The 27917-nt window shown below is 41.6% G+C and overlaps 2 protein-coding genes across 4 annotated transcripts in view; one reads left to right on the forward strand and one right to left on the reverse strand.

Annotated features, from left to right (window-relative positions):
• The window catches only part of RABGAP1 (RAB GTPase activating protein 1), a 61410-nt gene extending 34290 nt beyond the window's left edge, over positions 1-27120 (forward strand). For all 3 annotated transcript variants that reach the window (XM_021543671.2, XM_021543672.2, XM_021543674.3), the window contains 13 exons: positions 10055-10168; positions 10894-10968; positions 13097-13222; positions 13703-13846; positions 15377-15418; positions 15744-15872; positions 18530-18622; positions 19585-19695; positions 22370-22474; positions 22954-23037; positions 23847-23918; positions 24401-24598; positions 25404-27120. In XM_021543671.2, the coding sequence (XP_021399346.1) occupies positions 10055-10168; positions 10894-10968; positions 13097-13222; positions 13703-13846; positions 15377-15418; positions 15744-15872; positions 18530-18622; positions 19585-19695; positions 22370-22474; positions 22954-23037; positions 23847-23918; positions 24401-24598; positions 25404-25526 (1416 nt within the window). In that variant the 3' untranslated portion in view covers positions 25527-27120. The remainder of the gene's footprint in view (positions 1-10054; positions 10169-10893; positions 10969-13096; positions 13223-13702; positions 13847-15376; positions 15419-15743; positions 15873-18529; positions 18623-19584; positions 19696-22369; positions 22475-22953; positions 23038-23846; positions 23919-24400; positions 24599-25403) is intronic.
• STRBP (spermatid perinuclear RNA binding protein) overlaps positions 21049-27917 on the reverse strand; it is a 72844-nt gene continuing 65975 nt past the window's right edge. The window contains exon 18 of the mRNA XM_021543685.3: positions 21049-21213. Coding sequence (XP_021399360.1) covers positions 21167-21213 — 47 coding nt within the window. The 3' untranslated portion in view covers positions 21049-21166. The remainder of the gene's footprint in view (positions 21214-27917) is intronic.

Below are 27917 nucleotides of genomic sequence, written 5' to 3' on the forward strand. Positions count from 1 at the left end.
TTTGAAAATTGTGAAAGTTTTTGAAACTGCTAAGGGGTCTAAATCATGGCATAGAGATTTAATTGGAGCTGAAGCAGTTGCTCCTTCAGCCCTGAGCCTGGAATTGCACTTGGAGCGTGGTGGCTGATCCAGATGCATTCTTGCAGCTGTTGCTGCTTTGCAGCAAAGGTTCAGTTCTAACATTCCTGACAGCCAGGCTGTTTTCAGTTGCCTTACTCATTTCCAAGTCTTCCTCAGCTCAGACATTTCCTGTAAGAGGTGAAAATCAGAATCTGGAAGTCTCCAGGAGATAAGGATGGAGAGGAGTTGCAGCAAATTGATGCATTCAAGTTTCATCCACTGTACAGACACTTTTAGTGTTGCCTCATTAGCTTGGTTTTAGTGTCAAATATTTCTCTTTTTGTCTGTGTTAATTTATTGATATTTTAAAGAGTCAAATTACTTTTTTTCCCTCTTAATTTAATGTTGATGTAGTGTGTACAATATGTTTAGATGTTTAAAATATTTATAGCATTTGAGTCTGTTGTCTTCAGTGAAATTGCAGGGGGTGAATTCTGTTCACTGTGCCAGTGGTGGGAAAAATAATTTTGACGGACATGACTTTGTTTCTCAGCAGTGCATTGAACACCTTTTGTCATGCACCCAACACAGGCACAGGGGTCCTTCCCATCACAGTCCATGCTAGGAATGGTCAGGCAGGAAACTTTCCAGCTGGATCATTTTCATCCTCCACATATGAAATGAATCCACTTCTGGCTCTGTTTTTGTCTGGGTGCTTTGGAAATCAATGGTGAGAGCATGGCACAGATAAATGCCATGCTGAGGTGAGGACAGAAGCCAAATTGCATCTTCATAAAAATGGGGTTGTGATATGATTAAATGAACTAATTTTGAAGTTCCATCTCAGACTATAAATTTATTTTTTATTAGAGTTATCTGCTTCACTTTCAAATTAAGCTGCTGGAAGGTTCAATTTGCAAGATGCAATTCAGTGGCTTTTTTTAGTGCCCTGGGAAGGATTTCTATACTCACAGCTTCTCAGAAGATGGTAATTTGCTTCATGTAGACATTCTTTAAAAAAAAAAAAAAAAAAAAAAAAAAAAAAAAAAAGAGATTACTGGAAGTTAGATTGTGATTATGTTGTCATTTCCCAAATATACTGGGAAAGTAGCTGTGAAATATTATTTTTTTATTATCTCAATCAAGGGACAGTATTTTTAAACTCAGCAGAAATCTTCTTTTGTGTTAAACAAAAGTTTTGCTATTATTCTACTCTTAATTTTTTATTAAATGTTACCAGTTTCTACAGTTTTTATTTGTTGTTGGGGGAGTTTGTTTATAAGCTTTTTATCACTCAGAAATATGTTTCTATTACTTGGAGTTCTGACATAGCTCAGTGTCAGAGTGCCAAGGGGCAGTTTTGGATATTTGTCATAAGTCTTTGACAGGAAGAAGGGGGTACAAAGTACTGAGGCACAGAGAATTGCAAGAGACAGAGAATTCCCAATGGCATTGTTCCCTCCCTGTCATATAAACGCTTTGTGTGTGAGAACCCTAAATTTCAGTTTGTCTCTTCTGAAAAAAGACACTTCCAAGGCCCAGATGTGATACAAGGCAGAAACAGTGCAAATTCAATACGCAGATTTTTTGCTATTTATCGTGGTGTTCCCATGTGCTGTGATGATCAAGGCAGTAACTCCATGAGTCAGGAAGTCTGAAATATTTCAGTCTGATCTTACTGCACATCAGGGTTTGAAGCTGACAGAACTTCTAAGTCAGGTTGGTGCTTTAAAGAATATTTCTTAGGAACCAGTATGTGAGCACAGGAATCTGCCTTTAGACTGTACAAAGAAAAGACCCTTCTAGAATTTTTCTGATTCATCTGTTTTAGATAATTTAATAAGAGGAGGTGGAGGTTTTGAAAGGCTTTTTTTTTGTTGTTGTTTTAGCACATGTTTGGCTGTGAATTTTTGAAGCACCTGCTGAAACTTTTGCCTAACTTGGCCCTTATTTTATTGCTTGGTTTAGAAATGTTTCTTCTTCCCTTCCATGACTCTGCAGAATACAACACATCCTTTCCGTGGTGTCATTCAAGATAAAACTCAGATTTTAATCCAAGTTTATCCAAGTGTTACCTTTGATATTCCCTGCAGGTTGAATGCTGTTGTGTGTATGGGGCTGTGGTCAGGCCAGAGCTGGGGAGGCTGCAGCTGGTTGGGTTTTACAGACTGTCCATCAAAGCAAGCAGCCCTTCTTTTGGGATGGTGGGAGAATGTCCCTCTTCCCTGCAGACAAGTGTGTTCTCCTGCCTTCGGGGCCAATGTCTTACTTCCAGTTGGTGTTTCCATTACTGCCTGTGCTTTGCAGAGGTGCTGCTTCAAAAGATGTTTCTGCACATGAGCAAACACATGTAATACTAAAGTTACGTTTTTGGAAGGGAATAGGTCTAACAAATTAAAATTTAGTAAGTGTAGGACCAGGTGCTGTTTATTCAGAGAAAGAAACCGAAAGTCTGAAAGTTGTGGTGGATGGGAACAAAGAGAGGAAACCTGCTGGAGGTGGGTCAAAACAATGGAGTATTTAATGTGGGTCATTTTCTTCATAATACACACTTTGCAATATGGAGTTTAACTTTCTTGCTTTTGTTTGCTGCTCCCTGAAAGCAGTTCCTCTGAGCCTGGGCTCCCCCACACCCACCCCAAAGGGATTCCCTGCAGACCTGGGGTGATGATCAGCCCCTCATTTCAGTTCAGGTCATGTCAGTCCATGTCATTGTTGTCTGTCTGAGCTGTTCCAGCCACAGGGAGTTAATCTGATGGGATAGACTTTGGTCAGCTTTTCAGTTTTTTTTCCCCTGTGACATTGTTTTCTAGACAGGTGAAATGTTTGTTTATAGAGGCAGCTTCCCTGAGCTGATCACAGGATGTGCAGGCTCTGCTCCCGGAAAGCCCAGGAGGGACCAGCTCCCTTGGGACAGACCTGTTGGTGGGTTGGTAACCAGTAGCTTTATTGGCTGAGAAGTTTTAAGAAGTGCTGAGTGGATGCACATTGCATTAGATGATATTTAGAGTAGGGGTTTAGAGGGACACCTGTGTTTGGAAGGAAGTGACTGGGGAAGGCTCCGCAGGGGGTTGGAACAGAGCAGGCAGTCCTGACTTTCTGTTCTGACTTCCATTTATTAATTTGTAAGATGAGAATAGAAATTTTGTAATTCAAAGCTTTGGCTTCTTTCTGATGGTCATTACTGGAGATCCTTCCGTTAAAAGGTGAAACCAATTTGAGTGGCTCCTCATAAAGATGAACTCAAATCTTGCTGTGCATATGCGAGTCATTCTCAGTGTTACACAGACCACGTGAACCAAGCAATCAAATGCTTAATAAACCAAGTCATTACCTTTATGGTAAATTGAAAAAAGTTCTTCTGGGATTTCAACTGTAAATGAAACCTTGAAAATCAATAATTAGATTAGTAAAGGATGACATTTTAATATGCTGGCAGGAATATAGAGGGATTTGTCAGGGGAAGCAAAACCAGACTTTGCACTAAAGTGGCTTAGGTATATTTATAGTGCTAGTGATTCTGTGTGTGTGTGTGGGATCTTTGGACTATTTTAATATAATGTAAGGCTTTGAGCTTTAGCAAACTCAAGTTGCTCGTTTTATGAAGTTACATTAGTACCACACTGTGAAGTATTTTTAAATATTAGCATTAATGAGTATGGAAAGTATTTCATAAAAACATTTTTTAAAACGTTTTCTGTAGATGCTGTCAAATGAATTGATGTTTAGTGTACAAAGAAAGAAAACCTGAGGGCTGTAAGGTACCTGTATGTTTCTGATCACCTCGGTTTTTGAGGGGTTAGGTATTTCTTGAGGTTAAATTGTCATTAAAACCTACTAAAAATACTGGTGCAGTTAATCCTTTCAGAGAACAGAAAGCAGCATTACCTCCAGCCACGCTTTTGGACTGTCTGAAAGGATTTGCAATCGTTGTATTGTCTTGACAGACTCATGTCTTTAGAAATGCTGTACAGCACAGTCTTTTGCAAGTTCCTATGCTGATACATTTCTCTCCATATGTAACCTTTGAAATCTAGTTTCTATTGTAATTCTAGCATGTAAACACTAGATTCAATTTTGTATTCCTCTAATGAATGCAACAGGATGGAAACACGTTTGCGATTGCTAATGATGAGCTTTTTTACTGTTCTTAATACTCGTGGGTATGTCTTTTCTTCAGGGATTTCAGAATTGTATTCGTACCTTTTTTAATTGTTTTTTTCACATGCTGTTTACAATTAAACCACGAGCATGGGAGGCTGTGCGTGCATGAGCTTTTAGGTTGCTTTGCTGAATGAAATGCAGTGGAGTGATCTTATTTAAAACCTCTCTGTTGCCCAGAGAGGTTGTGGCTGCCCCTGGATCCCTGGAAGTGCCCAGGGCTGGGCTGGACGGGGCTTGGAGCAACCTGGGAGAGTGGAAGGTTTCCCTGCCCATGGCAGGGGTGGCACTGGATGGGCTTTAAGGTCCCTTCCAACTCAAACCATTCCATGGCTCTGTGATGCTCGTTTTTCCTTGTGTCCCACCTGTCTCCTTGCACCTTTCACAGCACCTGGTACATCAGAAGCCACCAGTGGGGTTTTTCTGGTGTGTCCTGTGGAGATCTGACATTGTCAGAGGTTGTTTGGAGGAGTTTTGTTTGGGAGACAATCCAGCTCCTTACACAAGCAGTGTTCCAACTGATAGCTTTTTCCTGAATGTCAGTGAAAAGGCCAAGAGTAGATGAAATCACAGGTGAGAATGTGTATGTGTGTGTTTGCAAGAACTTCGTGCACCTTTTAATGCTGGAAATAGTTTTGTATTAAAAGATGAGAAAGAGCTGTGAGTGTGGAACCCCTGCTAGGAAGAAGGATGGGGAAACCTCCATCAAAGCAGATTAGAAAAGCAGACAGGTGAATTAGAGGCAGTCTGACCCTCGAGATCTAATTCTGGGTTAGTTGTGACACAGTGGGGACTGTCTGGGTGGGTTCCTTGATGGTCCTTGGCTCTGCTGGGTCTGCTCTGGCTCAGACAAGGAGGGCTGTTCTCATGCACAAGGCAGCTGAGGAGGAGTTATGTTGGGGCTCCAGAATTACCTGGTTTGTGCCAACTCAGAACTGTTGTTAAAGTACAGGGGAGAGGGGGTTCTTCCACCCCATGGTTTTAATAGACATTTCTGTAGCTAATTTTTCAACTAAGACTAATAATAAGAAAAACTACAGTTGAGCCAAAAATGACAAATGTTACTGAGTTAAAATAATACTTGCATATTTTTAATTATTAAATGGAATTAGATAAATCAGAAGCATGTAAATATCTGACTCTAAATCTTTGCATAATTATTTCCAAGAGGTAATTTTGCTAAGAGCTATTAAAACTCCAAGAAATGTATTGTTCCCTTTTGAGATGGTGTGTATCCCAGCTGTGTCATACATCTCTTGGCTGGTTTCCTTTTTGCTGTAGATGTACATACATATATATATTTGTGTGCTGTGCAGTGTACAGTCACTGCCATGCTAAATTGATTGTTTTCCAATGAATATATCTGTGTGTTTTACATGTGTGTGTATGTATCCCCAAACAAGCAGTTTAACAGGGCAGTGCTTGTACACTCACAGAGTTTAGGGCTTTGTACAATATGTAATTTTAAGAATGTCAATGTGGTTCTTAGCAGATTTTATAAACACTTTTCTGAATCTGTTATCAGCACTCCCCATCCTACAAGAAACTGCACATTTTTCAGTGATTGTTCCACTGGTTACATTTCTGTCTGCCATTTGTTCTGGATTGATGTAATCTTAATACTACTAAAATTTCAAGGGCTGTTGACGCATTTCACATAGCCTGGGATTGCCTGTTCTCCAAATATATGGATCATGCATCAACAGTACTAAGAAGCCTTACTGTTTTGCCTAAAAGCCTAGCTAATTTATTTAATATTCTCTCTTTAAAGAGAGGTCTCTGGAAGGGGTGGCATATTTTAGGATGCTCCTTCTCTTTAAAGGGAAACTCGGAATTGACTAGCAGTAGTTGTTGATCAGTGATATTATTGTAGCCAAAGGATGCATGGGTGATTTAATAGGAAGTTTTTGCTTCAAGTTTCTTGATGAAATGTAGTGTTCTACAGAGCTGTGTGAAGAGTGTAGTTTTTTATTCTGAAATGCACTTGTACACTTTATTTGAAAGGTCTGAATGGATCATAAATACATTTAAGTAATAAATGATACGTCACATGTTTTCATGGCTTGTCTCGGATGACTTTCCTGTTGCTGTGCTGCTGAAGGTGTGTTCCTTGGCACTGGGTGGGGCTTTCCCCCTTATCTCCATTGCTCTAAATAGTCTTGGAGTGAGTGCAGGGGCAGGAGAAGCTTCCAGCCTGGTGGGTGTTTATGCTTTATCCATACATGCTGCAGGGCACTGTAGGCAAGCTCCTCGCTTTAATTTTCCTGTGGGAAACTTGAGCCCTAAAAGGAAACGAACAGAGCGAAAGGGCTGCATATCACAAGGGATTCACTTTTATTTTTAGAATTGCACTATATTGCCATATTTGGCCTGAAACTATGCTGTATCAATGCACTATTGTATCCAATTGCAGTGTCTAACCAGTCCAAATTTGTCTAAATTATTTAGTTTTTGCTACAAATACTCTTTATCTGTAAATGTTCTGGACAAGTGCTGACTCCAGGTAACACATTCTGCAGGCAGTATTCCTTGTGGGAAGTTAACAAGTACATTACTGTGAAACTGTGGTTTGTGTCACTTCCTTGAGGTCTCAGTAACAGGTGTAATTCCTCCTACCAAAACCTTCTCCAGTGGTTTGGGCAAAAACAAATGCAGGAAGTGCACTCTGTGTAAAAATGAATCTAAATGTTGCTTAATAAAAGTAATTATGGGGATGCCATTAGCCTGCGAAATAGACCTGGTGGCACAGGATCCTGCTAACACTGAAAATAGCTGTCAAAAGACCATTTAATGTATTTGAATGTACAGATCTGCTCAAAATAACTTCTCCCCGTCGTGTAATATCACCCCTGCTGCTGCCCATGAAAGCTGCACAGAGTTTTGGCTCTCTCTGTGTGTTGGATCTGCTGGAATCTGGCCCTGGCTTGGTGCACTCCAGGGTGGCTTGTCCATGCCTTGCAGCAACACACCACGTGCTGGTCCCACCCTGGCAAAGCAAGGAAAATTCCAGTGGTGGTCTGAGACTCCAGACCCTTCCCACAGTAATCTCTGACCCCTGGCAGAATTCTTGCAGTCAGTGGGACCTTCCTAAGGAATAACTGGAATGTGGAAATGGATGTGGCAAGAGTGAGAGTCAGGCACAGTTTGGGTTGGTGGTGGGTGTGTCAGATAACTCACCAGTGAGCAAAATTCCACAGTTGGAATCATTCTGGGCATTGGGGCAGGGGGAACCTGAAGTTTGGTCCCCTCGAATTTCTCTATTTTTGTGATGGTTCTGAAGCCAGCCTGTGTCCGGGTCAGGGTTGTTTTATGACCCCAGGGGATTTTCTCCAGGAACCTGGTGCTACAAGAGCTGATTTTTGGGTGATGAGCCATTTCCAGCAGGCAGCTTCCTCTGTTCTCTGGAGGTTTTTTATTTCATTTTTTTCATCATAAATCTTGTCCTTTAGCAATTCTTTTCTGCAGCTTCTTCATCCTCTTGGGTTTATGTAGTGGATTAGGAGGAATAAACCTGAGCTGCTGAAAACTGCAAGTAGATCAGTCCCAGGAAGAGGGAACTCCAGCTCTTTAATTGTGCCTTAAGCTACAGAAAAAGTAACAGTCTCAATCTGAATATGTTGATCAAGGCTGTAACTCCATGACATGGTTTGCAGATCCCAGGATGCTTCCTGCAAGATCACAAAAATACATGGAAAATATCTTTTAAATGTGTCAGGTTTAAGAGGTGGGAACCAGTATGCTTTTATATGCAACCTGACAGAATAAATGGGCTTTTTCCCAGCTGGACTGCATCCTGGTTTCCATAATTACTCATGTAGTTTCTGTTTAAATCAACTGGATAGGAAAGTTTCAATATAACTCCCTTAATATTTTAAAGTCCATAAAAGAGAGGGAGGAAGGGCATATTCTGACTCTGAGCATCTACATTTTCATGCTTTCCTTCAGAGCAGCAAACTGTTACGAGAATTTTAATCTTTACTACACTTGCCTCAGTTCTCATGGCTGGTTTCCACTCTGTTTTCTTTATTACTTTCTTTTTCTTCCTGTCATTCTTAGCTTTCTATTTTTCAATCCCAGTTTGTGAAGGGTGTGGGTTCAGAAGGGTTTCCTTCAGTTCCCAGTCCCCTGAAAGCATGAGAAATTGCCCATTGAGCCAATTCTCACAGCAAGGTATAAAAATAGGAGTAAAGAAAAGGTTACACAATGCTTGGATTGCAGCAGTTTGTACTAATGGGGAGATTTCAAAGCCATGGTTTGAAAAACATTTTTTAAACCTTATCATTTCCGTTGATTTTTCTCTTCCCAAGCTGTGTTTCAGCTGCAGGAACTCACGTTGGATTGCTTGAGGAATTGTGCTGAGACACAGGAGTCAGGAGCTGAGCAAGTCACGCAAAGCCAGAGAGGTCACTAATTAGTTCTCTTTAGCCATAATGAGTGATTCGTTTGAGAATCCTCTCTTAAGAGTTTCCAACCAGATGCTTTTGTCTCTGCTGTTAAATAAGTGGATTAAAAGGCAAGTGGATTTGAGATTATTTTGCCATTGCATCAGAAGACAAGTGACTCTCAGGAAAAGCACTTGTGTAGGACCACAGATGCTGCTGGCAGTGGCCAGAACCTGTGCTCTTGGGAGTGCTTCACTGGAATTCAGTCTTGCAAACTTGTAAGAAGCTAAAAATTATCACTAAGTCTGTATTCACATGTTCAAAGTTTGCAGAGTGGTTTCTGATCTTTGTCTTTCCCTGTTTGCAAACAGCCAGCCATTAGCATAATTGTCTTTGACTTAAAAGGTGTTTATTTATATGAAATTTATTGAGTATTGGATTTTGTTTGTTTCTAATTTCCTTATAATGAGACAGACCTCTTTACCGTGTTAATTATTATCAAATTGGAATGCTGAACAGTACTTTTGATATAATTTCCAAAACAATCTGGTCTTGATTCTAATAGCAGCATAATGCTTTCTTTCCTAATGAAATGTCTGTGTTAAGCCCCAGAGAAGAGCATTAACCTTGGATTAAAATCAGAAGATAAATGAAGCACACTGAAAATGAAGCACACAGTGGTAATTTTGTTGTTCTTTGAAAAATAATTTTGTGAAGAAAAAGAACTACAAGCTGTATTGAATGTTCTTTACACTGATTATGTTGTGCACTTTTTTTACCATCTTTTACTTCTAACCTTTTTCCATTTGCCTAGCAGAAACATAGCTTTTTGGATAGATTAAACTACTTGCTTTTTTACCACTCAGCTTTCCAAATGTCCAAGGCATCTGAAGCTGATGGTGTCAGAGTTATGTAGAGAACAAAGTTCCATCTTCCTCATGCTGCAATCCCAGCTCATACAGGACCTGTCCCTGCATTCCCTCATGTTTTCCTGTGTGACACTCCCTAGGGCTCATACTCATCTGTTTTCTCTAATTGAGTTCTGAGGGGATGAGGAGTGGTCCAGCATTTTGGACAGCTGCTGCCTACAGCTGACTGGGACTCCTGCAGTTGTGAGATACCAGGAGTGTGCCTGGGCAGTGCTGGCATCCAGGAATCTCTGAGGGATGGCAGCATCTGCACTGCCCTGACCTGGAGCACAAATGGGGTGTGTGGGTGTTTGTGTGTGAGCTCCTTCTGCCACTCTCTGACCTCCCCAGATGTGCTGAGGTACCCAAACCTATCCCTACTGTGATCTGAGCTGCCAGCTCTGCTGGGGTACACTGGATCTTGGTAAATTTAGAACAGTGCACAGAACCCAGTGCTAGTCTCCCAAGTCTCAATCCTAGCATATTGTAATTTATATTCTTTTGATGTGTTTTAATTTGCACGTTATTTTCTTTTTCTGATAGGAGTCTCCACAAGACAGCGCCATCACCCGAGACATCAATCGAACATTCCCTGCTCACGATTATTTTAAAGATACTGGGGGGGATGGCCAGGACTCCCTGTACAAAATATGCAAGGTATTCTTTAAATTCTTCTGGGCTGGTTTTGCCAACTTGTATTCAACATCAGCAGCAGTGTGACTGCTGGCTGAGAAGAAGGGGGATGTGTTAGCATTGTCTGTCATGGAGACAGCCCCCGCCACCAGGCTCAGGCTCTTCTCCATGGTAGCTGTTGGGCTGTGTCTGGGTATGCGCACAGGAAGCCTAAAGCCCTTCTGGATTTCCCTGCACTGAAGTGTTTGGTGCAAAGACTTCACATCATTCCTGACCTGTCAGCCTGGATCAAGCTGGACAAACTATGTAACTGGAGATGACTATGTACCTCCATAAAGGTTATAAAGACATAGGCATGCACTGAAGCTGATTATTAAAAGGAAAAAAAAAGAAAAATGGACAGCTCAGTGTATTCCGGTACTCAGCTGGAATGGTTTAAGCTTCCAGCACTTTATTTTGATTCCTAGGGTTTCTCCCTTTTCCTACCATCCCTGTGCGACCTGTTTAGATATAAAAGCACTCAGATAAGTGGTTTAATAGGCTGCAGCAATGTTGGTGCATCACTGGAACCAGCCACTGCCTCTGTGTATCCCAGTCTGGCTGCCATACAGATTTCCCTTTTGTTAGAATGACAATGGCAGAACTCCATCCATGGGAATTGTATGGAGCTGTGTTCAGTGCATTGTTCTGTTCTATTTGTGTTTGTTATCTTGAGACAGGTACCAGTAAAGTCTTGATTCCTCTTTTAGGCCTACTCTGTGTATGATGAAGAGATTGGCTACTGCCAGGGCCAGTCATTCCTCGCTGCTGTGCTGCTGCTACATGTAAGTGGGGCCTTTACCCTCAGCTGCTCTAGACTTGTCTAGAACAGACTTGTGAGCTAATAGGCTTGCAGGGCACACATCCACTTATATGTTGGTCAGTAATAAAGTGATTTTAGACAGGGAGGAGTACATTGTTTAAAACTTGCTGTGGTGTTTGTAAGGACTCAGCGTTCATGCCCTTGTGTTCCTGTGCTAGGACCCCTTCCATTCAGGCTTGCACTCGTGAGCAGTAGTAGGCATGGAATTTGTGTGTAAGACAACACTGTAAATGCTTTTGTGACAGGGTTTCAAGGTCAGATTTTAGCTTTTTATAAGATGTTTCCATTGGAATCAGTCAGAAATACAGATGGTGTTTGCCATGTCCTGTATACACAGAGGAGTCCTTAGGACATTGAAGGGGTGTCAGTTCATTAGGTCTCAGTGCAGGCTGTGCTGCCTGTGGGCTGTTGTCCTGTAGGTCTTTGTGCTTCTTGCTTTCAGAGGTTAGGGAAGGATACAATAATACCTTCATATTTTTAAAAGAAACTGTATTATGCTTTTTTAAACTTAATTGTTGTTGATAGAAGTGATCTCATCAGTGTAATATCCTTTAATTGCTGGTGTGTTCAGAAGCTAGAGAGAGATTTATGGTTCTCAGGAGCAAAAGTTTTAGATTCACTCACACTTGGGAAATACAAGAGCATTAGAAATCTGTATTTGTATATTTATAGACTGTTCTGTTTCAAAGTAATGTCTGCTTTTTGTCAGTGTTTCTGTTGCAAGGGTAGTTGGAACTGCAGAGTTCTTGAGCCCAGCAGTGCTTTGAGGTTTCTTTTCCCCAGCTGTTGCTGCCACTGAGGGCTGAGCATGAAGAGTTCTCTGCAGTTTTTGGTGGAAGAGGAAGTCTGGCCTTCAGGGGAAGATTTTCCATACTGTTGTAAAGTCAGGGGACGATACAGAAGAGATTGTAAACTCCATTCTTGTGAAACAAAAGCCAAGTGATTAATGATAACAACCTTTTAGTTCATTGTAACTGTAATCTGAAATATTTCCTAGATGAGCAATTAATTCTTTATTTCCTCACTGAATGAGATAGGGAAGGGAAACGCTTCCTGCTAGAAAACTGAACGCTTTCACTGAAGCAGATGTGCTTGTTTGTAGATTTTCATTGGGTCCCTTGCCTTAGAAAGATTCACTCTCATGACTGAGCCCTGTTTTATTCCAGAGTTCTCTCTTTAACAATGCTTGTGGCTTCTGGGAATAATGTATGCATTTTTAAAAAGGCTAAATTTCAAATAAGTTTCTTTTTATTTGATTCTCTTTGAAGTGTGGCTGCTAGGGAAAATAAATAATAAAAACAAATGTCGCAGAAAAGGAAATTAAGTTTCTGCGAGTCCTTCACTACCAGTTTGGAATGTTTCAGCAGAGTTTTCTGTTTTAATAAACTCCATCTGCAGATTAATAATAGAATACTTGAGATGGATGTTCTGTTTCTTTATAGAAACCAGCAATTGACCTGAAGTCAGACTTCTCTACAGAAATATTAAAACTGAATTTTAAGGGCAGGGGAAAATGTCAAAAACACTGATGAGCTTTGAGTTTTCCTTCAGTTTTTGGCAGAAAAGAGACATTGAACCTTCCCAAACTAGTGCTGAGGTGTGGAACTTCTGTTAACAGTTACTGGTCTCTCTTTATTCTTATAATCTAAGAAATAAACATCAAATGTAATAATGTCATTGGAAAAGGGAAATATATCATTAAGAAAAAGGGAAAGATCCTGTTTAACATCCTTTAGTAATATTGCTTCTGCCTTTTTTTATGTGGGTGACAAAGAATTAGACTGGTCAAAATCTGTAAGATTCAGATTCTGATGAGATCTGGAACAAAGACACCAGGAAACTGCTCTGGTCTTCATGTCTGGAAGATGTATTTTTAGTTGAGTGATTGAGAGGTGGTTTATTCCACTGAAATGCCATTTGCAACACTAAACCTCATTTTGTGTAATAATACTTTTCTTTGCATTTATACTGGATAAAAAAGTAGTGGCAATTCAGCCTTTCAGTCAGAGGGAGAAGGGAGGTTCAGGCAGATTGACCTGATGTGAAAGGTTTTAATGCCCAGTGCTAAATCCACTTTTCCTGTCTCACAGATGCCTGAGGAGCAAGCTTTCAGTGTTCTGGTCAAAATCATGTTTGATTATGGACTCAGGGAACTTTTCAAACAGAACTTTGAAGATTTGCACTGCAAGTTCTATCAGCTGGAGCGCCTCATGCAGGTGGGGCTCACATGGAGGGGTGAAGAGGGGTGCAGTTCAACCCTGGCTGTTTCTCGTGGCATAAATGGTGTTTGTAAGCTGTGAGGAAGGGTGAACGGTGTTTGTAAGCTGTGAGGAAGGGTGAACGGTGTTTGAAAGCTTGAGGAAGGGTGGAGAGTGGGGATATCTCAGGTGTTCTTGCAGAGATCTTGGGAGCAGTGTGGTGCTGCTGAAGGCAGATGTGCCTGGCAGCTGGAGTGGCTCTGGTGTCAGCACAGCCACTGCTGGGCAATGCTGAGGTAAATCCCAGGGTCGTGCTGGGCATCCACCCCAGGACAAGCCTTTGGCATCCTTAGGGGTCCCCAGGCCTGTTCCTGTCACACCTGGTGGATGCAGGACCCTGCACTGATGGGCACTCTACATCTTCCTTCTGTAGCTTGGGGGCTCAGTTCCAAAGTAGCCTAAATTAACTTTCACTGCTTCTGTGTGTTTTACTTTTAGGAATACATTCCTGATCTGTATAACCACTTTCTGGACATCAGCCTTGAAGCACACATGTATGCTTCTCAGTGGTTCCTGACCCTGTTCACTGCAAAATTCCCTCTCTACATGGTCTTCCACATTATTGATTTACTCCTATGTGAGGTATGTGTTATAACTGGGGACTTGCACAGCTCCCAGCTTTTGACAGTTTGTCACTATCTTGGTTCATGTCCTTGTTACTATCTGTTCTCTCAGAGCAAGGCGTGTGATATTTTTATGCAGAAGTGTTACATTTCTGCAATGATAAAGATTCTCAGCATTTTAAAGAAACAAATTAGGAATCAATAGCTACATAAAAGGTTATAATCTTCTATTCCCTATGGCACTGGTGAATCTATGTGAGAAGACTCTGTACAGCATGGTCAGAGCTAATTTACAAATATGTGGGTTCCTCTCTTCTGAAGTCAGGTTGTACACAATGGTGACTGTTTTTCCCCTACCACATTATTGCATGGAGGCCATTGTGTATCAAATGGCCCAGCTAGCTCTCATGCTGGTAATTTAACAAATTTGCAGCTTTTTCTCATGGAAAACTTGAAGTCTCTCTATATTTCACAAGTTCTATTTAGAGAGCAAAATTCTTTATATTGAGGCATTGTCTGTAATCATGCATAGAAGAGTGCAAGTGTGTGGGTAAGCAATGTAATTACAGTCAGCACTTATTACCATCAGGGAATAAATCCCACTTTGTACTGAAGCATCCTCGAGTTATTTAATGTTGCTGGGTAACTTTATGCATCCATTCTTCTTGCACTTGTTCCTGTGAAGTGGCTGATTTCCTGCCTTTCCTTCCTGGTCAGTGTTTTTGCCCTTTCCCTGTGTTTGCTGCTTGCTTTGTCCATGTGCCAGTGGAATAGAAAGCAGCAGATGGTATGGAGAAGATCACTTCTGTTTGTTTAGAAACACATTTTCATTTCATAAACAGTAAATGTCCTCACAGAGAAGTTTTAAGGGTTTTTTCACCAATTTAAAGTAATGGTAAAAGAATAACTTAGTGGGAAGAAGAAAGGCAGGATCTTGAAATAAGATGAGCAATGTGTCATGATTATGAGTGGGACCCCCAAAGAAGGTGTGAGCTACTCCTGACTACAGAACTGTTTGTATTTAATTTAATTGGACAATATGAATAGAACTCTTCTAAGGAGTAGAGGCAGAATAGATGCTGTGGGACTCTGTCCTGAAGTGAGTCACTTTCTTTTTCATTGCATGAATTATCCCATGAATTTGTGAAGACCAGAACTTCAATATATTGGTGTATACATTACTGCATTTTGAATCAGTGTTTTTAGAAGTTGCTGTATGAAAGTTAAATTATCTTGAGCTGACCAACTAGCCATTAAGAAATAAAATAAAGTGCACAAAATAATTTTGGAGTTTCAGACTGCTAAGGAGGCAGTAAAACCAGTGTTGATTGTTTTGCTCTCTATAATGACTCTCCAGTAAAGATATTTTGCCAGTTGTTTGCAAAGTTATTCTTTGTGCCTTTGATCTATATAGCACCTGGTTACACATGTATCCTGGTTCTCCTTTTCACAGAAACTAGACAAACAACAAAACCCATCAAATAAATTCCTATCCAAGCATGTAAATACTGAGAAATTAAATTATTTTGTCATTATTTTTTCTTTCCAGGGAATAAGTGTTATCTTCAATGTTGCACTGGGATTGTTAAAAGTGAGTATACAGTGTTATACCGTGGTTTATGCATCTTCATGCACCATTTAAAAATTAAGATGCCTGTTACAAAAATATGTTGTTTTTTTGAGAAGCTAACAACTTCCTGTGGCACACGTGCTGTAATCTGCCATGTCCCGTGCAGCACATGCTTTTTTTGGGGGTTGGAATAGAAGTTGCAGGAATAGAAACGAACACTCTTTGCTGAAGGTTAAGAAGCAGCAATGTTCCTGCAGCTTTCCAAAGCTGTTGTGGCTTTATTGTTTCTGGGATTCAATAGCTGTAAAGAATTGGCTTTTCCTGGTGTTTCTTCCCTTGTCTGCAGACTACCAAGGACGATTTGTTGCTGACTGACTTTGAAGGGGCTTTAAAGTTCTTCCGAGTGCAGCTGCCCAAGCGGTACCGCTCCGAGGAGAACGCCAAGAAGCTGATGGAGCTGGCCTGCAACATGAAGGTGAGCTGGGAGGGGCTGCTGCAGCCTCAGCCTGGGAGCAGCTCCTGCCTCCAGCTCCAAGGGCAAACGCAGCTTAATTGGCTCTGATCATGGACATTAATTTTTAGTCAAATACACTGACGTGGTTCAAAGTGTCCTTTTTCCTTAAATTCCCTGAGGAATTCTTTGTAGTGTCAGTGTGGAAGTACACAACTTCCCTGGTGTGTTAATATTCCAGGCATTTTGTGATCCAGGTGTAGTAGCAGTGTGGATACCAGTATTCTACACAGAGTTCAAGCATATCTTGTGTGAAACTAATGTAGAAATTACAGAATAATCAAGAATAAAGCTATTTTATCTCTCTAATAATTTAGCATTAGCCACAGATTAAATGTTCCACATGCATCTGGTTCACATCATCCTAATGAGTGCATTTGCCTTTTATGTTTCCAAATAACAGCTTGTTCCTCTTCCCACTCTGCCAAAATTCCCTGTGTTCCCAGTGCTGTGTGCAGTGGCACAAGCAGACTCTGAGTGGACATGGCAAGGCTGCCCGTAGTGTCCTAGGGTGCTGGGTGTTTTGGGGGCATTAAAGGGGAGGTTGTGGAGGAAGCACTGCTGGGCTCAGCTCAGAACACTTCTGTATCACCTCCTGGATGGGAGTGCTGCATGTAATTGCTTTCCTTGACCTAGAATATAAGTCCTTTGCTGTCAGTAGAAATTTCCAGCTCTGTATTTGGAAGTGTTTCTTTGAGCAGAAAAGGGCCTGATATCAAAATAAATAATTTAAAGGAAGGGAGAAGTAGCCTGGCTAAGGCATTGTGATTAGAACAGCATTTTGCTGGAAAGGAGGTCAGGAATTCATCAGCTGAAGACAGCACCAGATTCTTAAAGTCACTCCTCAGTGCTGCCATCAAATCATAAAATCACAGAATGGTTTGGGTTGGAAGGGACCTTAAAGCCCATCTCATTCCATCCCTGCCATGGGCAGGAACATGTTCCATTCTCCCAGGCTGCTCCAAGCCACATCCAGCCTGGACCTGGGCACTTCCAGGGATGAAGAGTTCACCTCTCTGGGCAGCAGATGTTAGCAGAGCTGTTGCTGCCTCCTGAAAAAATGCAGTGGGACATCAGTGTTCATTTGTGCAAACCCAGAATCCTTGCTGACTTCCCCAGGCCTCCCGTGCCCAGAATTTATGACAATGACAAATCTGCTCAAGATCCCCTAAAAAAGAGAAAACTGGCTCAATGCACTTGAAAAGTAGAAGATGAAAATACAGTGGTAGTGGTGTGCCTACCTTCCTTTTCTCTGGCATGGTGGATGCCTCACTTGTCAGGCTCTAACTCTACATTGTGGGAGGTTTGGGGTGTGAAACCCCAAAATTTGGGCATTGTTTGAGAAGGGACAGAGCAGTGAAATAATCTCCTCAAGTTACTGGCTCCATTGTCTGTGAAGGGTTAATTCTCTAGGTGGGTGTCTGGGGTGCAGGAAAAACTCCTGCAGTTGTGGTGTGGTTGGAGGACCCCAGGTGAGGGTTGGGGACCCCAGGTGAGGGTTGGACCCCCGGGTGATGGTTGAATCTCTGCAGAAATGTTCCCCCGAGGCGGGGAGGTGTTTCTGGTCAGCTCTCACTAGAGGGAGCTTGGCCACCGCTTTCTGCAGCTCCTTCCGAGGAAGGTTGTTAGTGAGAAAAGCAGACTTCAGGAAAACCAAACACGTTTGCCATTCTGCCTGCCATTTATTCATGTAAAATTCAACCTGTTTCTCAGATAGTTTTTTTTAAAGAGGAAATCTTAACTATAGCTTTTAAATTTATTTGGTTTACTGCGATAAAAATAAATGTTTAGGTGCAACTTTTAATGCTAGAGATTTCATTCAGATGCATAATGTCTTGCATGTGAAATGCTCACAATGATCTTGGTGTGGTCTGTGTTGCTAAACCATTCTGGCACAGGTGACACCAGGAAAGCATCTGTTGGTCAGGATCGGTTACAGCTTCCCTTGTGTTCCATGTCCCTTCAGAACTCTGGGCAGAAAACACTGAATTCAGCATCACCTCTCTGTCCCTTCCCACAGAAGGCGAGTGTGGAGCCCTGTGAGAGTGGCTTTGCTGCTGCTCTGTGTGTCAGAGGACAGAGCACTCGTGCTCTGAGGTGCTGCTGGCCCAGACACTGCGGCAGATCAGGCACGGGGCTTTTTCTGCTGGGCTTGAGTGACACTGGCAGAAATGTCAGCTGAGCCTGCACTTGCCCTTTCAGCATTTACAGTCTCATGGAAAGTAAACCAAATGCTTCTGTGCGATGATAAATGTTACAGCTGAAAAAGCAGCTGAAGAAGGCTCAGCATCAGGCCAGTCCTAAAATGAACCACGTCTTGTGGGGTTCTGTTCTGCTGAAGCTCTGCAGCGTGTGGAGCACCAGGGAGCTGTGCAGCACCAAGGGGGAGCTCGGGCAGGATGCTCTGGGTGCCTTTTGAAACTTCCCCTGCATTCCACAGGAAAAGGCTGCTGTCATTATATTGAGTGCAGCTGTTTTTGCCCATACCTGAAGGTTTGGCACTCAGAACTGGGTGAAGCCATGAGCTTCAGGAGTTGCCTGAAGCTTGTTCCATAACCCTGTATGTGCTGTGTTCTTTTATTGATGTTCTGGGCAGAAACTAACGGGCTGCTTTAATTTAGATTAGCCAGAAGAAGCTGAAGAAATATGAAAAGGAATATCATACCATGAGAGAGCAGCAGGCTCAACAGGAGGATCCTATAGAAAGATTTGAGGTAATACTTTACTTTCTCCAGTCTGGTTTAAAAAACAGGAAGTTAAACCTTTTTTTGAGCTGGTTTTGTTTTCTGACCAATTTGGATGCAACAGGGGAATCAGCTCCATGAATGTGAAGGGAATGTCTCTCTATTGGCAATGCTGATCAGGATGGGGTTGTTGTGAACCCAGCTGTGCAAGAAAAGGAATAGTATGAATTTTTATTTGGGCTTATAGAACTGGTTCAGTAAGCCTGTTCAACGTGCTGATTGCACCAGGAGCCATGAACAGAAAGGAAATGCCTGACTGATTCTAACTCTGCCTTCTATGGGTATGCTCCCTCTTTTACTCCTCTTCCTAATTTCAAATTATGTATACTGCATTAAGCATATAATTTTATAAATACTTTATTTATCAAATAAACATAATACAGGGATAAATTACACATGTCAAGTTATGTATGCATACACATACCACAGTATACACACAGAGACACAGATACAATAAATTAATGTATTTTAATCAGAGAAGTAAACTTCCTTTAGTATCCATCTGTGTGCAGGGAGTTGTAACAGGAGAGAGAAAATTGAGTATTTTTTCCGGGATTCTCCTCTCTTACCTGTTCCTAGCATGCAAATTCAATTGTGAACCAAGAAAAGCAGTACTTGTAGGAAACTCTTGGCAAGGTATCAATGGCACAATGAAACCCCTACTATTACAGGCTTCAAAAACATTTCTATAGCTCAACAAGTAATGACTGAGCATATTTATACCTGGTGTTTCCTCAGGGCTAATCCTGTACTTATTTTACATTTACACGATGGCCGTAGTTTTGTCCTTGGAATTTCATGCAGGTAGAGTTGTCTTTGCAGCCTGGAGGTGCAAGGTGGGCATCTGTGTGCAGGCACAGGGTGTGGGCCCGGTGTGTGTCAGGCGCTCGTGGGCAGCCCCTGTCCCTGACAGCCCCTTCGTGTCCCCGCAGCGCGAGAACCGGCGCCTGCAGGAGGCCAACATGAGACTGGAGCAGGAGAACGACGACCTCGCCCACGAGCTGGTCACCAGCAAGATTGCACTGAGGAAGGACTTGGACAATGTAAGTCATGTCCTCAGGCTCTCTGGAGCGGACAAGGGCTACCTCCTTGTTCCTTCTCTCATTGGAGAGGAGAGACATGGAGTACTTCTTTTGTGTGGGACAGGGTTCCTTCCTCCACATCCCTATTGCACCCTGACAGTGTATAGGCCTGTGATGGAGGTCCATGGGAAGCAGGAGTGCTGGCTGAAATACTCATTCCTCTGAAAAGCATTCAGAGTGACTGGAGGGAAAGCAGAGCCTGTACTTGAGTAGTTGCTTTCTTTTCTCTAAGGAAGTCTAGCAGGAGCTGTGTCAAGACTTGAACCATCACAGAGATCATAACATGGATGCTAGCTTGTGTTTTCCTGGGTTTTTTATGAATACAATTTCATAGCAGATAGGCTTTGCAAATGCCTGATAACCGTGAAAGTCTGAGGCTGTCTGGCTCTGCATGGATCAGGTTCTCAGGTACCTCAGGCAACTCTGAAAGTGATGTTGTGGTTTCCATTTGGCTTGTTGGAATCTGCCCGTGTGAGCTCCTCATCCTGGGCTGTTTCCAGATCAGTAGAGTTCTCAGGAGGAAGCTTCAGGTTTGCTTTGTGTTACAGAAGTTTTTTTCAGCTTGCTGTCCCACTCCCTTCTTTACATATTTAATTGTGGGAGATTTTATGAGGATATGCTTTTTCTTTTTTTCCAGGACATGCAGAGACAGAAAGGTACTGGCATTTCTAGCACAGGGGAGGTTACACTGCATTTAGTCTGTCTGCTTGGGGAGGTGAGGGGAAGAGTTCAAGTGCTCATGTTTTGCCATTCTTGTTCTGTACCAAGATAAGTGCATTTCTGAAATCTCAAAGGAAAATGATTTCTGAAAGTTGCACAGTGCAGGAGCTGACAGGCTTTCAAATGTTTCATTGGATCTGCCTCAGACAATTTAAGGTTTCCCACGGTCTCCTGGAAACTTGCTGTTGGAACACTATTCATAGTAAATGTTGATGCTACTGGGTGAATGTTGCTTTAATGAGGTTTGGTTCAGGACTTTTGGGTTTATTACATCTCCCGTTCTTAGGTGTTAAAATGGGGATTGTAGAAGAATGTTCTAGAAGCAGGTTTTCCCTACACATTGGTATGTTCACTTCCTCTTCCTGGGCTTTTTCCCTTCATTAGTGAAGCTTCCAGAAGCTTCACACTGGTGACAGCCCAGCAGTGGCACTCAGGAGGTCGACTCCAGCAGAAATTGTCCTGAAGAAGCTTTTTCTATCAGTTGTTAACTGTTGTTTCTGGCTGCTTGAGCCTGTATGAGACGTGGTTATATTTTTACACTTTTTTTTAATGGCGAGCTGGGAGAGAAACAAAATTAGGCAAAATTGATATACTTAATTTGATACAGAATAGTCTTGTATTCAAAGATGACAAATGATGTTGGCAGTATTTGGGTTATCCCCTGGGAAGAGATAGGTAGGTTTGATCCTACTTCAGGACATGATTAATTCTTCTAATTGGATCCTGAAGTGATAAGTTTCATTCTGCCAGCCTGAGGTCCTGAAAGGAAAGTACCAAAGGACATTGTTTAACACACCTTTTCTGATACCTGCATGGCGTGTCTGAAATCTGCAACCTAAAAGATCAAAACAAAGCATTTGGAAATACAAGGATTTCCTTAATATCCTTTCACTAGACCAGAAAATAGGCCTCGTTTTTCTACTGTTGTTGGGCTCCTACATCCCAGTGTTCTTTAACTTTAAAACAGCTTAAACTCCATCTGTAATGAAAAGATGTTCTCTTTGCCTTTGCTGTCTGTTTTAAAGGATCAGCAGGACTTTAAGGGACTAAAATTCACCTTTTGATTTTCTTCCTTTGAAGGGAATTGGTACAGCTACTTTCTGAAGATTTTATATGTCAGTTGAGTTATTGATCTATTTTTATGTAGAATCCATACACCTATTGGGAAGTGCTGTGCTGTGTGTATGAGACAGGAAAAGATGTCTTAACTTTGCAGAGTTTTAGTGGTTTATAAAGAGCTTGACATTTTTCAACAATATATTTTTATACTTTAAAAACTGCAGTAAAAAGGGTTGTTGGTTTCTGGTGGGACATTTCTTTCCCTTAAGGAGGAAGGAGAGAGGGGCCTGACTTTGTTTGCTTTGGTTGCTCAGTTTTTTCATGCAGTATTTTCTGGGATGATATTACATCATTGGGAGGTATCGTAGAGTTATGGGGGCTTTTAAATGTTCTAGAGGCATTTTTCATTAATTCTGTTTTCATTGCAAGTTTGAATGTTTGCAAATTAAACTTAGGTATGAGCTGGTTATAGTCTTTTATTTGTTTTGCACATTGTGAGCTCTTCTGTGCCTTTGGTTGTCTTCAGAATGTATTTGTCAACTTCCAGACTGGACAAAATGAAACTTTTTTCTGGTATTGGATTTCTTTGGAGCAATCCCTACTCCAGTTTTGCTAAAATAGTCACTGAGTTCAAAAGGCATTTTGGAGGGCTGGAGTATAGTGGTACATGCCATTAATTTTGATGTGTTACTGCTTTGCTATTGCAGATAGGAAGTTTTAGAAAAATTATTTTCAGAATAAAGTGTTATTGTTTTTAATAGCAATGAACCAAACCTTAATAAGACTGGAATGGCTGCTCTGTCCTGGTGGAAGCACAGCAGGGAAGCCTCTGCTCAGGCTCCACTCTGTGTTTCAGGCAGAGGAGAAGGCAGATGCCCTCAATAAGGAGCTGCTAATGACCAAACAGAAGCTGATTGATGCAGAAGAAGAAAAGAGGCGCCTGGAGGAAGAATCTGCTCAGGTTGGGGCATTTCTGTCATTCTCACTCTTCTGTACAGTACAGAAATGATAAAAATAAAAAGTGACAAGTGTGGGAAGGGCTTAATGTTCTAAGTCATGTTTGTCGCTCTTCTGTGGTATAAAGGACGTCAGCAAAGCAGAATTTGGCATTTTCCTGCCAGGTGCTTCATAGGGTGGGGAATTTTTAACTTGAAATCACAGTGTCACAGCCTGTGCCAGATGCTGCACGGAGAGGCAGTGCAGGACTTCAGCTGTCAGCACTTTTTGAATCCTTCCTTTCCTTGGTTAGCCCACTGTTTGTGTCAGTGATGGCCACCAAAGCCTGGCTTTACCCTGCCTACATGGAGCTGAGCTGGACTCTGGGTCCCTGGGTAGAGCAGAGCAGTGAGGTTAAGGAGAAGGAAGAAATACCACCTGGGTATTTTTCAGACTACACTTATATAAACTCTTTATTTTCTTTTTTTTTTTTTTTCCCTACAGCTGAAGGAAATGTGTCGTAGGGAACTAGATAAGGCAGAGTCAGAGATCAAAAAGAACAGCTCTATTATTGGTGACTACAAACAGGTAAGTACAACTTCATGATGATGTGGGTTGCTATCAAAGTACAAGACTTCAGGGTATCTTAGGAGATTTCTGGAAATTGATGTCATCTGTGCCATGCATTTGAGGACATAATTCAGCTGCTCTAAATGGGAAGCCTGTGGCTTTTGCATTTTCTTTGGCTGAGATCCTGAAGTGGTCAGTCCTGTTTGCTCCTAATGTGGGGATCTGTGGATCAGCAGTCACCACAGCCTCAGTTACAGACAAACCTTGTTCAAATGGGCTCTTGGATATCAAAGGTTCACTTGATGCCAAAAAAAGCTTCTCTTTCATCTTTGCTTTGTCAATCAAATACACCTCAGAAATAAAAAAAAAAAGTGCCTTTTTCCTTTCAAGGCTTTGCTTTGGCATTCAAGCTCCTGATCACAAGGTATCAAGGGAGCAAATTCATGTGTCTCTTTAGTAGGCCCATATCAGGTCTCAGGAAATGAATTAGGGGTTTTTTTTTACTACTCTGTCTTGCCTGTTCTTTTCTCCCAAAGGCAACAAAAGGGCCATGCTATTCCTAACCTTTTCTGGCTCCTTTAGCAAGGCCAAGCTGTTAATAACTTATGTTGGAACTACACTTTATTCCTGTGGGGATAGAAGAATATGTGGAGAATGAGAAAATGTACAAAGAGATAGCTTAATGCAGCATCCCAATTTTTCTAGCTTTCTAAGGGTCCTTAGACTATCCATGTTAATATTGCAGCAGCATTTCTTTGTGCTTTAGCATTCATTTGGGAGGGAATTTACATTTATAAATGGTCTGGTAACATAATTTTGCTTGTCAGATTTGTTCCCAGCTGAGTGAGCGACTGGAAAAGCAACAAACAGCAAATAAAGCTGAAATTGAGAAAATACGGGTAAGAGACCAGATAGATCGACAGTCTACAATGTTTCAATCTCTTAGCAAAATCACAGCAGCAAACACACTCTTGATTTCATTACTAAAATGGTGGCTGAGAGTCCCCATAGATGAAAGAGAAGATTATAAGGGGGAGATCTGGGAGAAAAGATGAGCGCTCTCATGCCGTAGTGGTTGCATGCTAATGTTGATGCTGGGTTTTTTTTTTTTGAGGGGTCTTTTTTTCCTGTAAGGAGTTCTCTGACTGGCTTTTACCTTGAAGTAACAGTGGGAGGGACAGAGCCCATTATTGTAGCAAAACAGCACAGCAGTATTTCCAAAGCCATGAGTCTGGAGCTGGCAGGAGCCCTGCTCGGCTGTGCCTCCCCAGAAGTTCCCATTAGTGGTTCCTCTGGTGTTGAGTTGCTCTCCCAGAGCAGAGGCAGGAACAGGCTTTGACCACATCCCAGCATGTCACTGACAGCCAGGTGTTTACTTCAGCAAAAGGTGGATGACTGCGAGCACTGCCGCGAGTTCTTCAACAAGGAAGGCCGTGTGAAGGTTGCCAGCACTGCCAAGGATGGTTCAGACGAGGACACGGATGAGGAGAAGGAAACACTGAAGAACCAGCTGAGGGAAATGGAGCTTGAGCTGGCCCAGACCAAGCTGCAGCTTGTGGAGGCGGAATGTAAAATACAGGTAATGCTCTGGAAGTTTGTTTTGTAGTCTGTACAGCGTGTCTGCATTCCTAGAAAAATGTGTGTGTGAGTTGTAGAGGGATTGGAACAGATCCTGTTGGTTGAAACCATAACCTGCTATTTCCTGCACCGGTTATTTAACCAAACACTGCGTCTGAAACTTGCTGTGTGCAGACGATATAATTGAAATTGCATGAGCTGTATTTAGCAGCCACTACAGCTTCCAGACATCTGCCTGTCTGCAGTGCAGTGCTGGCTGCCTGATCTCCTGCAACTGCTTGGAAGGAGCCCAAGCTCTGACAGAATACTGAATCATGCATGTCTTTATCTCACAATCAGTGCTAAATGAAGAAGTAACATTGACAAATGTTAGACATGTTTCTTAAAACACGATTGCAAAGCACTCCAGGTACCTGATGTATTTCTGTAAAATATGACAACATTGTACTTTTAGCCTAAAACTGATATGTCAGTGCGGCTTGTTCACAGAAGGGTAAAAATTAGTTTGTAGAAAGTCCACTTCCTGTGGGAATAGCTCCTCCTCAGATGGAAGACAGTTAAAGAATTTGGATGTACTAAAGAAAGCTGAATGTTTCATAAGGGCAATGACACAAGCCTTGTTTCACTTTTCAAAGCTTTTTTTTCTCTTTGTCAGCTTATTGTGCTGCTTTTAATTTATGTAAGACTCGTTTAACTTCTGAAGTGGTCAAGAGTTTGTAGATGTTCTAGAGCCTTCTGTGTTTCACTCCTATAACCCTGTGCTGTGAATATGTAATAAATTAAGGAAATTACTCTTCTGTTTGCAGGATTTGGAGCACCATTTGGGTCTGGCCCTGAATGAAGTACAAGCTGCAAAGAAAACGTGGTTCAACAGAACAATAAGCTCTATAAAAACAGTGACTGGAGTCCAAGGAAAAGAGACTTGTTGAAAAGCAGTTCTGTCAAACACACCTTCTTAACACACCTTTTGTTGCCTTCCTTGGCCAGATGTTTAATTCTGTGACATGAGAGGACCAGAATGTAAATATAATAGAAACACAGCATGTCAGGATTTCAATAGGTCAGTGATAAAGAGGATGGAAACACAAGAGAGGTTTTATTGCTAGACATGGGATGTTCATACTACTGATATTTAACAGGTGATGTAGCTAGATTGAAGCTCTTCCGAGAAACACTCCATTCTGCGTCTGGCTGGAGGCTTTTCACAGACTAGGTACGAGAACTTACCAAACCCTAATTGTTAAGTTTACATATGATAGGTTTTTTTACAGTTATAACCTTTTTTAATATTTTATTTGAAAGGAAAAGTGTCACTAACAAAGTTAAAAAATAAAAAAAAGGAAAAAAAAAAGGAAAAAATGCAACAAAAAAATACGAGTTTATCCAGAACTACATCAGTGCCAGAAAGCAGTCCCCAGAGGTAGGAAATGGAGAGTAGGAGGTGACATGTTTTGCTTTATGAATGGGGATGATTTCAGCATTCCTGTCGAGCAAACCCACTTTGTTATAGTAGATGCAGCATCCATCTCTCTGTGTTTGGCATTTCTTTCTGTTACTAATCAATTCTATGCAACTCTGGGCTTTTTTGGCATGAGCTGCCAAACCAATTCGCCACCGGAGGCTGGGAGACTTGTCCAAGTGCTAGACAAGAATAATCAGAACTGTGGGCAAATTTCCGTTTCACTTGTGTCATATTGTTTGATCCACATATCAACAGCGTTCAAATCCCCAGCACCAGGACTGCTGATAATATGAATTATGTGGATGGTCTGACATTCAATGGAGTCTGTCTGGGTTTTGTCAGGTTTCTGTTTTGTTTTTGTTTGTTTGTTTTTAGCCGGCTGTAGCAGGCCTTCTGTGGAGCTCCGACAGAGCTTCCAGGTTTTAGTTTTGCACATAGGTGTGAATGGGACAAAGAAACAATAAACTGAGCTATATAAGAGGCAAAAATCACAGCGTGAGTGTAGCTGCGAGCATCTCTAGCTGTCCAACTCGCGTCCCTGGTAGCGTTCTGAGGTGGTGTAGGTCATTTTTCACGCTCGATGCAGTTGCACTGGTAGGTGCTAAACGTGCTTGGAGTTCTCATTCCTTGGATTGTATTGAGTTCTCACCAGAAAGCTGTAGAATGGAGTTTTGCACCTTGTAATTTTTTTAATTTATAATGGTTTGTGTTATGCTGAAGTATCTATTGCATCAGTGGATAAATTTTGTGTGCAGTGTGAGTATAAGCTGGTAACAATATGAGGCACTGGTTTGTATATAAAGATATTTGGTTTATTTTGTATTTCTAACTTTTTCTTGTTTACTGTACTAATGCTAGCTAATGTACTCTGTAACTACAGGATAGAACATGCTATGTCCAAGCTTTTTTCCTTGACTGCATACATTATCTCTATTGTTTAATACCAAAAAAAAAAAAATACTGTAACTCCATCAATATTAGATGCGTGGACATTGTGGTAGCATAGTTGCAGTGTGTATACTTTATGAATTGAAATATAAACTAGTAAAATTGTATAACTATTTTGTTGTTTCATTTCATTTGAACAGAAAATTATTAAATATTTTACAATATAAAGCTAATTCTCTTCTTAAAGTAGAAGCAGTAGCATCTGCAGTCTTCTCCAAGAGTGAAACCACAGTCATGCTGCAAAGGGCTTTGCTAAAAAAGACTGCATGTTCTGAGTGCTGCCAACACTGGTTTTATATAATAAAATCTAGGGTTTGCTTTGAAAAAGAAACTGCAAAAGTGACCTTGTGCAGCTTGAAACTTGTGACTCAGTATTTCTCAAACATGTCCAATTTAGAACATTTTTTTTCCCATGGTCCTCCAAATTCTGCTGGAATCTGCAAAATAAATGTAGGCTATCTCTGCTTATCACCATCAGGAACAAATCCTGTGGGGTCAAGTGTGGTTCATGTCATCTTCAGCAGGGTTTTGTAGCTGTGGCTGAGCCCGCACGACTTCAGGGCTGCACTAATTGGGTCACGGGGCAGCTCTGCTCCCCAGCCCTGTGTTCTGCAGAGACAACCAGGACAACAAATGGATTCTTGTCACCAAAACCACCAGAGGTGGCTCGGGAATCAGCCCTGCTCTAGGAGGCTGCTGTGATGTCACTTCCCAGCCATATTTTGCTTTAAGAGAATGGTATTGTGTGGTTGTGTGTGGTCTCTGCTGCTTTGTCTTCCCAGAGGTGCATCCCTTGGTAAGGTCAGCTCTGCAGCTTCTCAATAATTGCAACCTTTAGAGAAAGTTTAAAGGTAAGCTGGGGACAGGAGGAAGCAACCCAAGAACCCTTCATCCACTTGTCTTCCTCAAA

Source organism: Lonchura striata, chromosome 22 (genome assembly GCF_046129695.1).
Source record: "Lonchura striata isolate bLonStr1 chromosome 22, bLonStr1.mat, whole genome shotgun sequence".
Classification (NCBI taxonomy): Eukaryota; Metazoa; Chordata; class Aves; order Passeriformes; family Estrildidae; genus Lonchura; species Lonchura striata.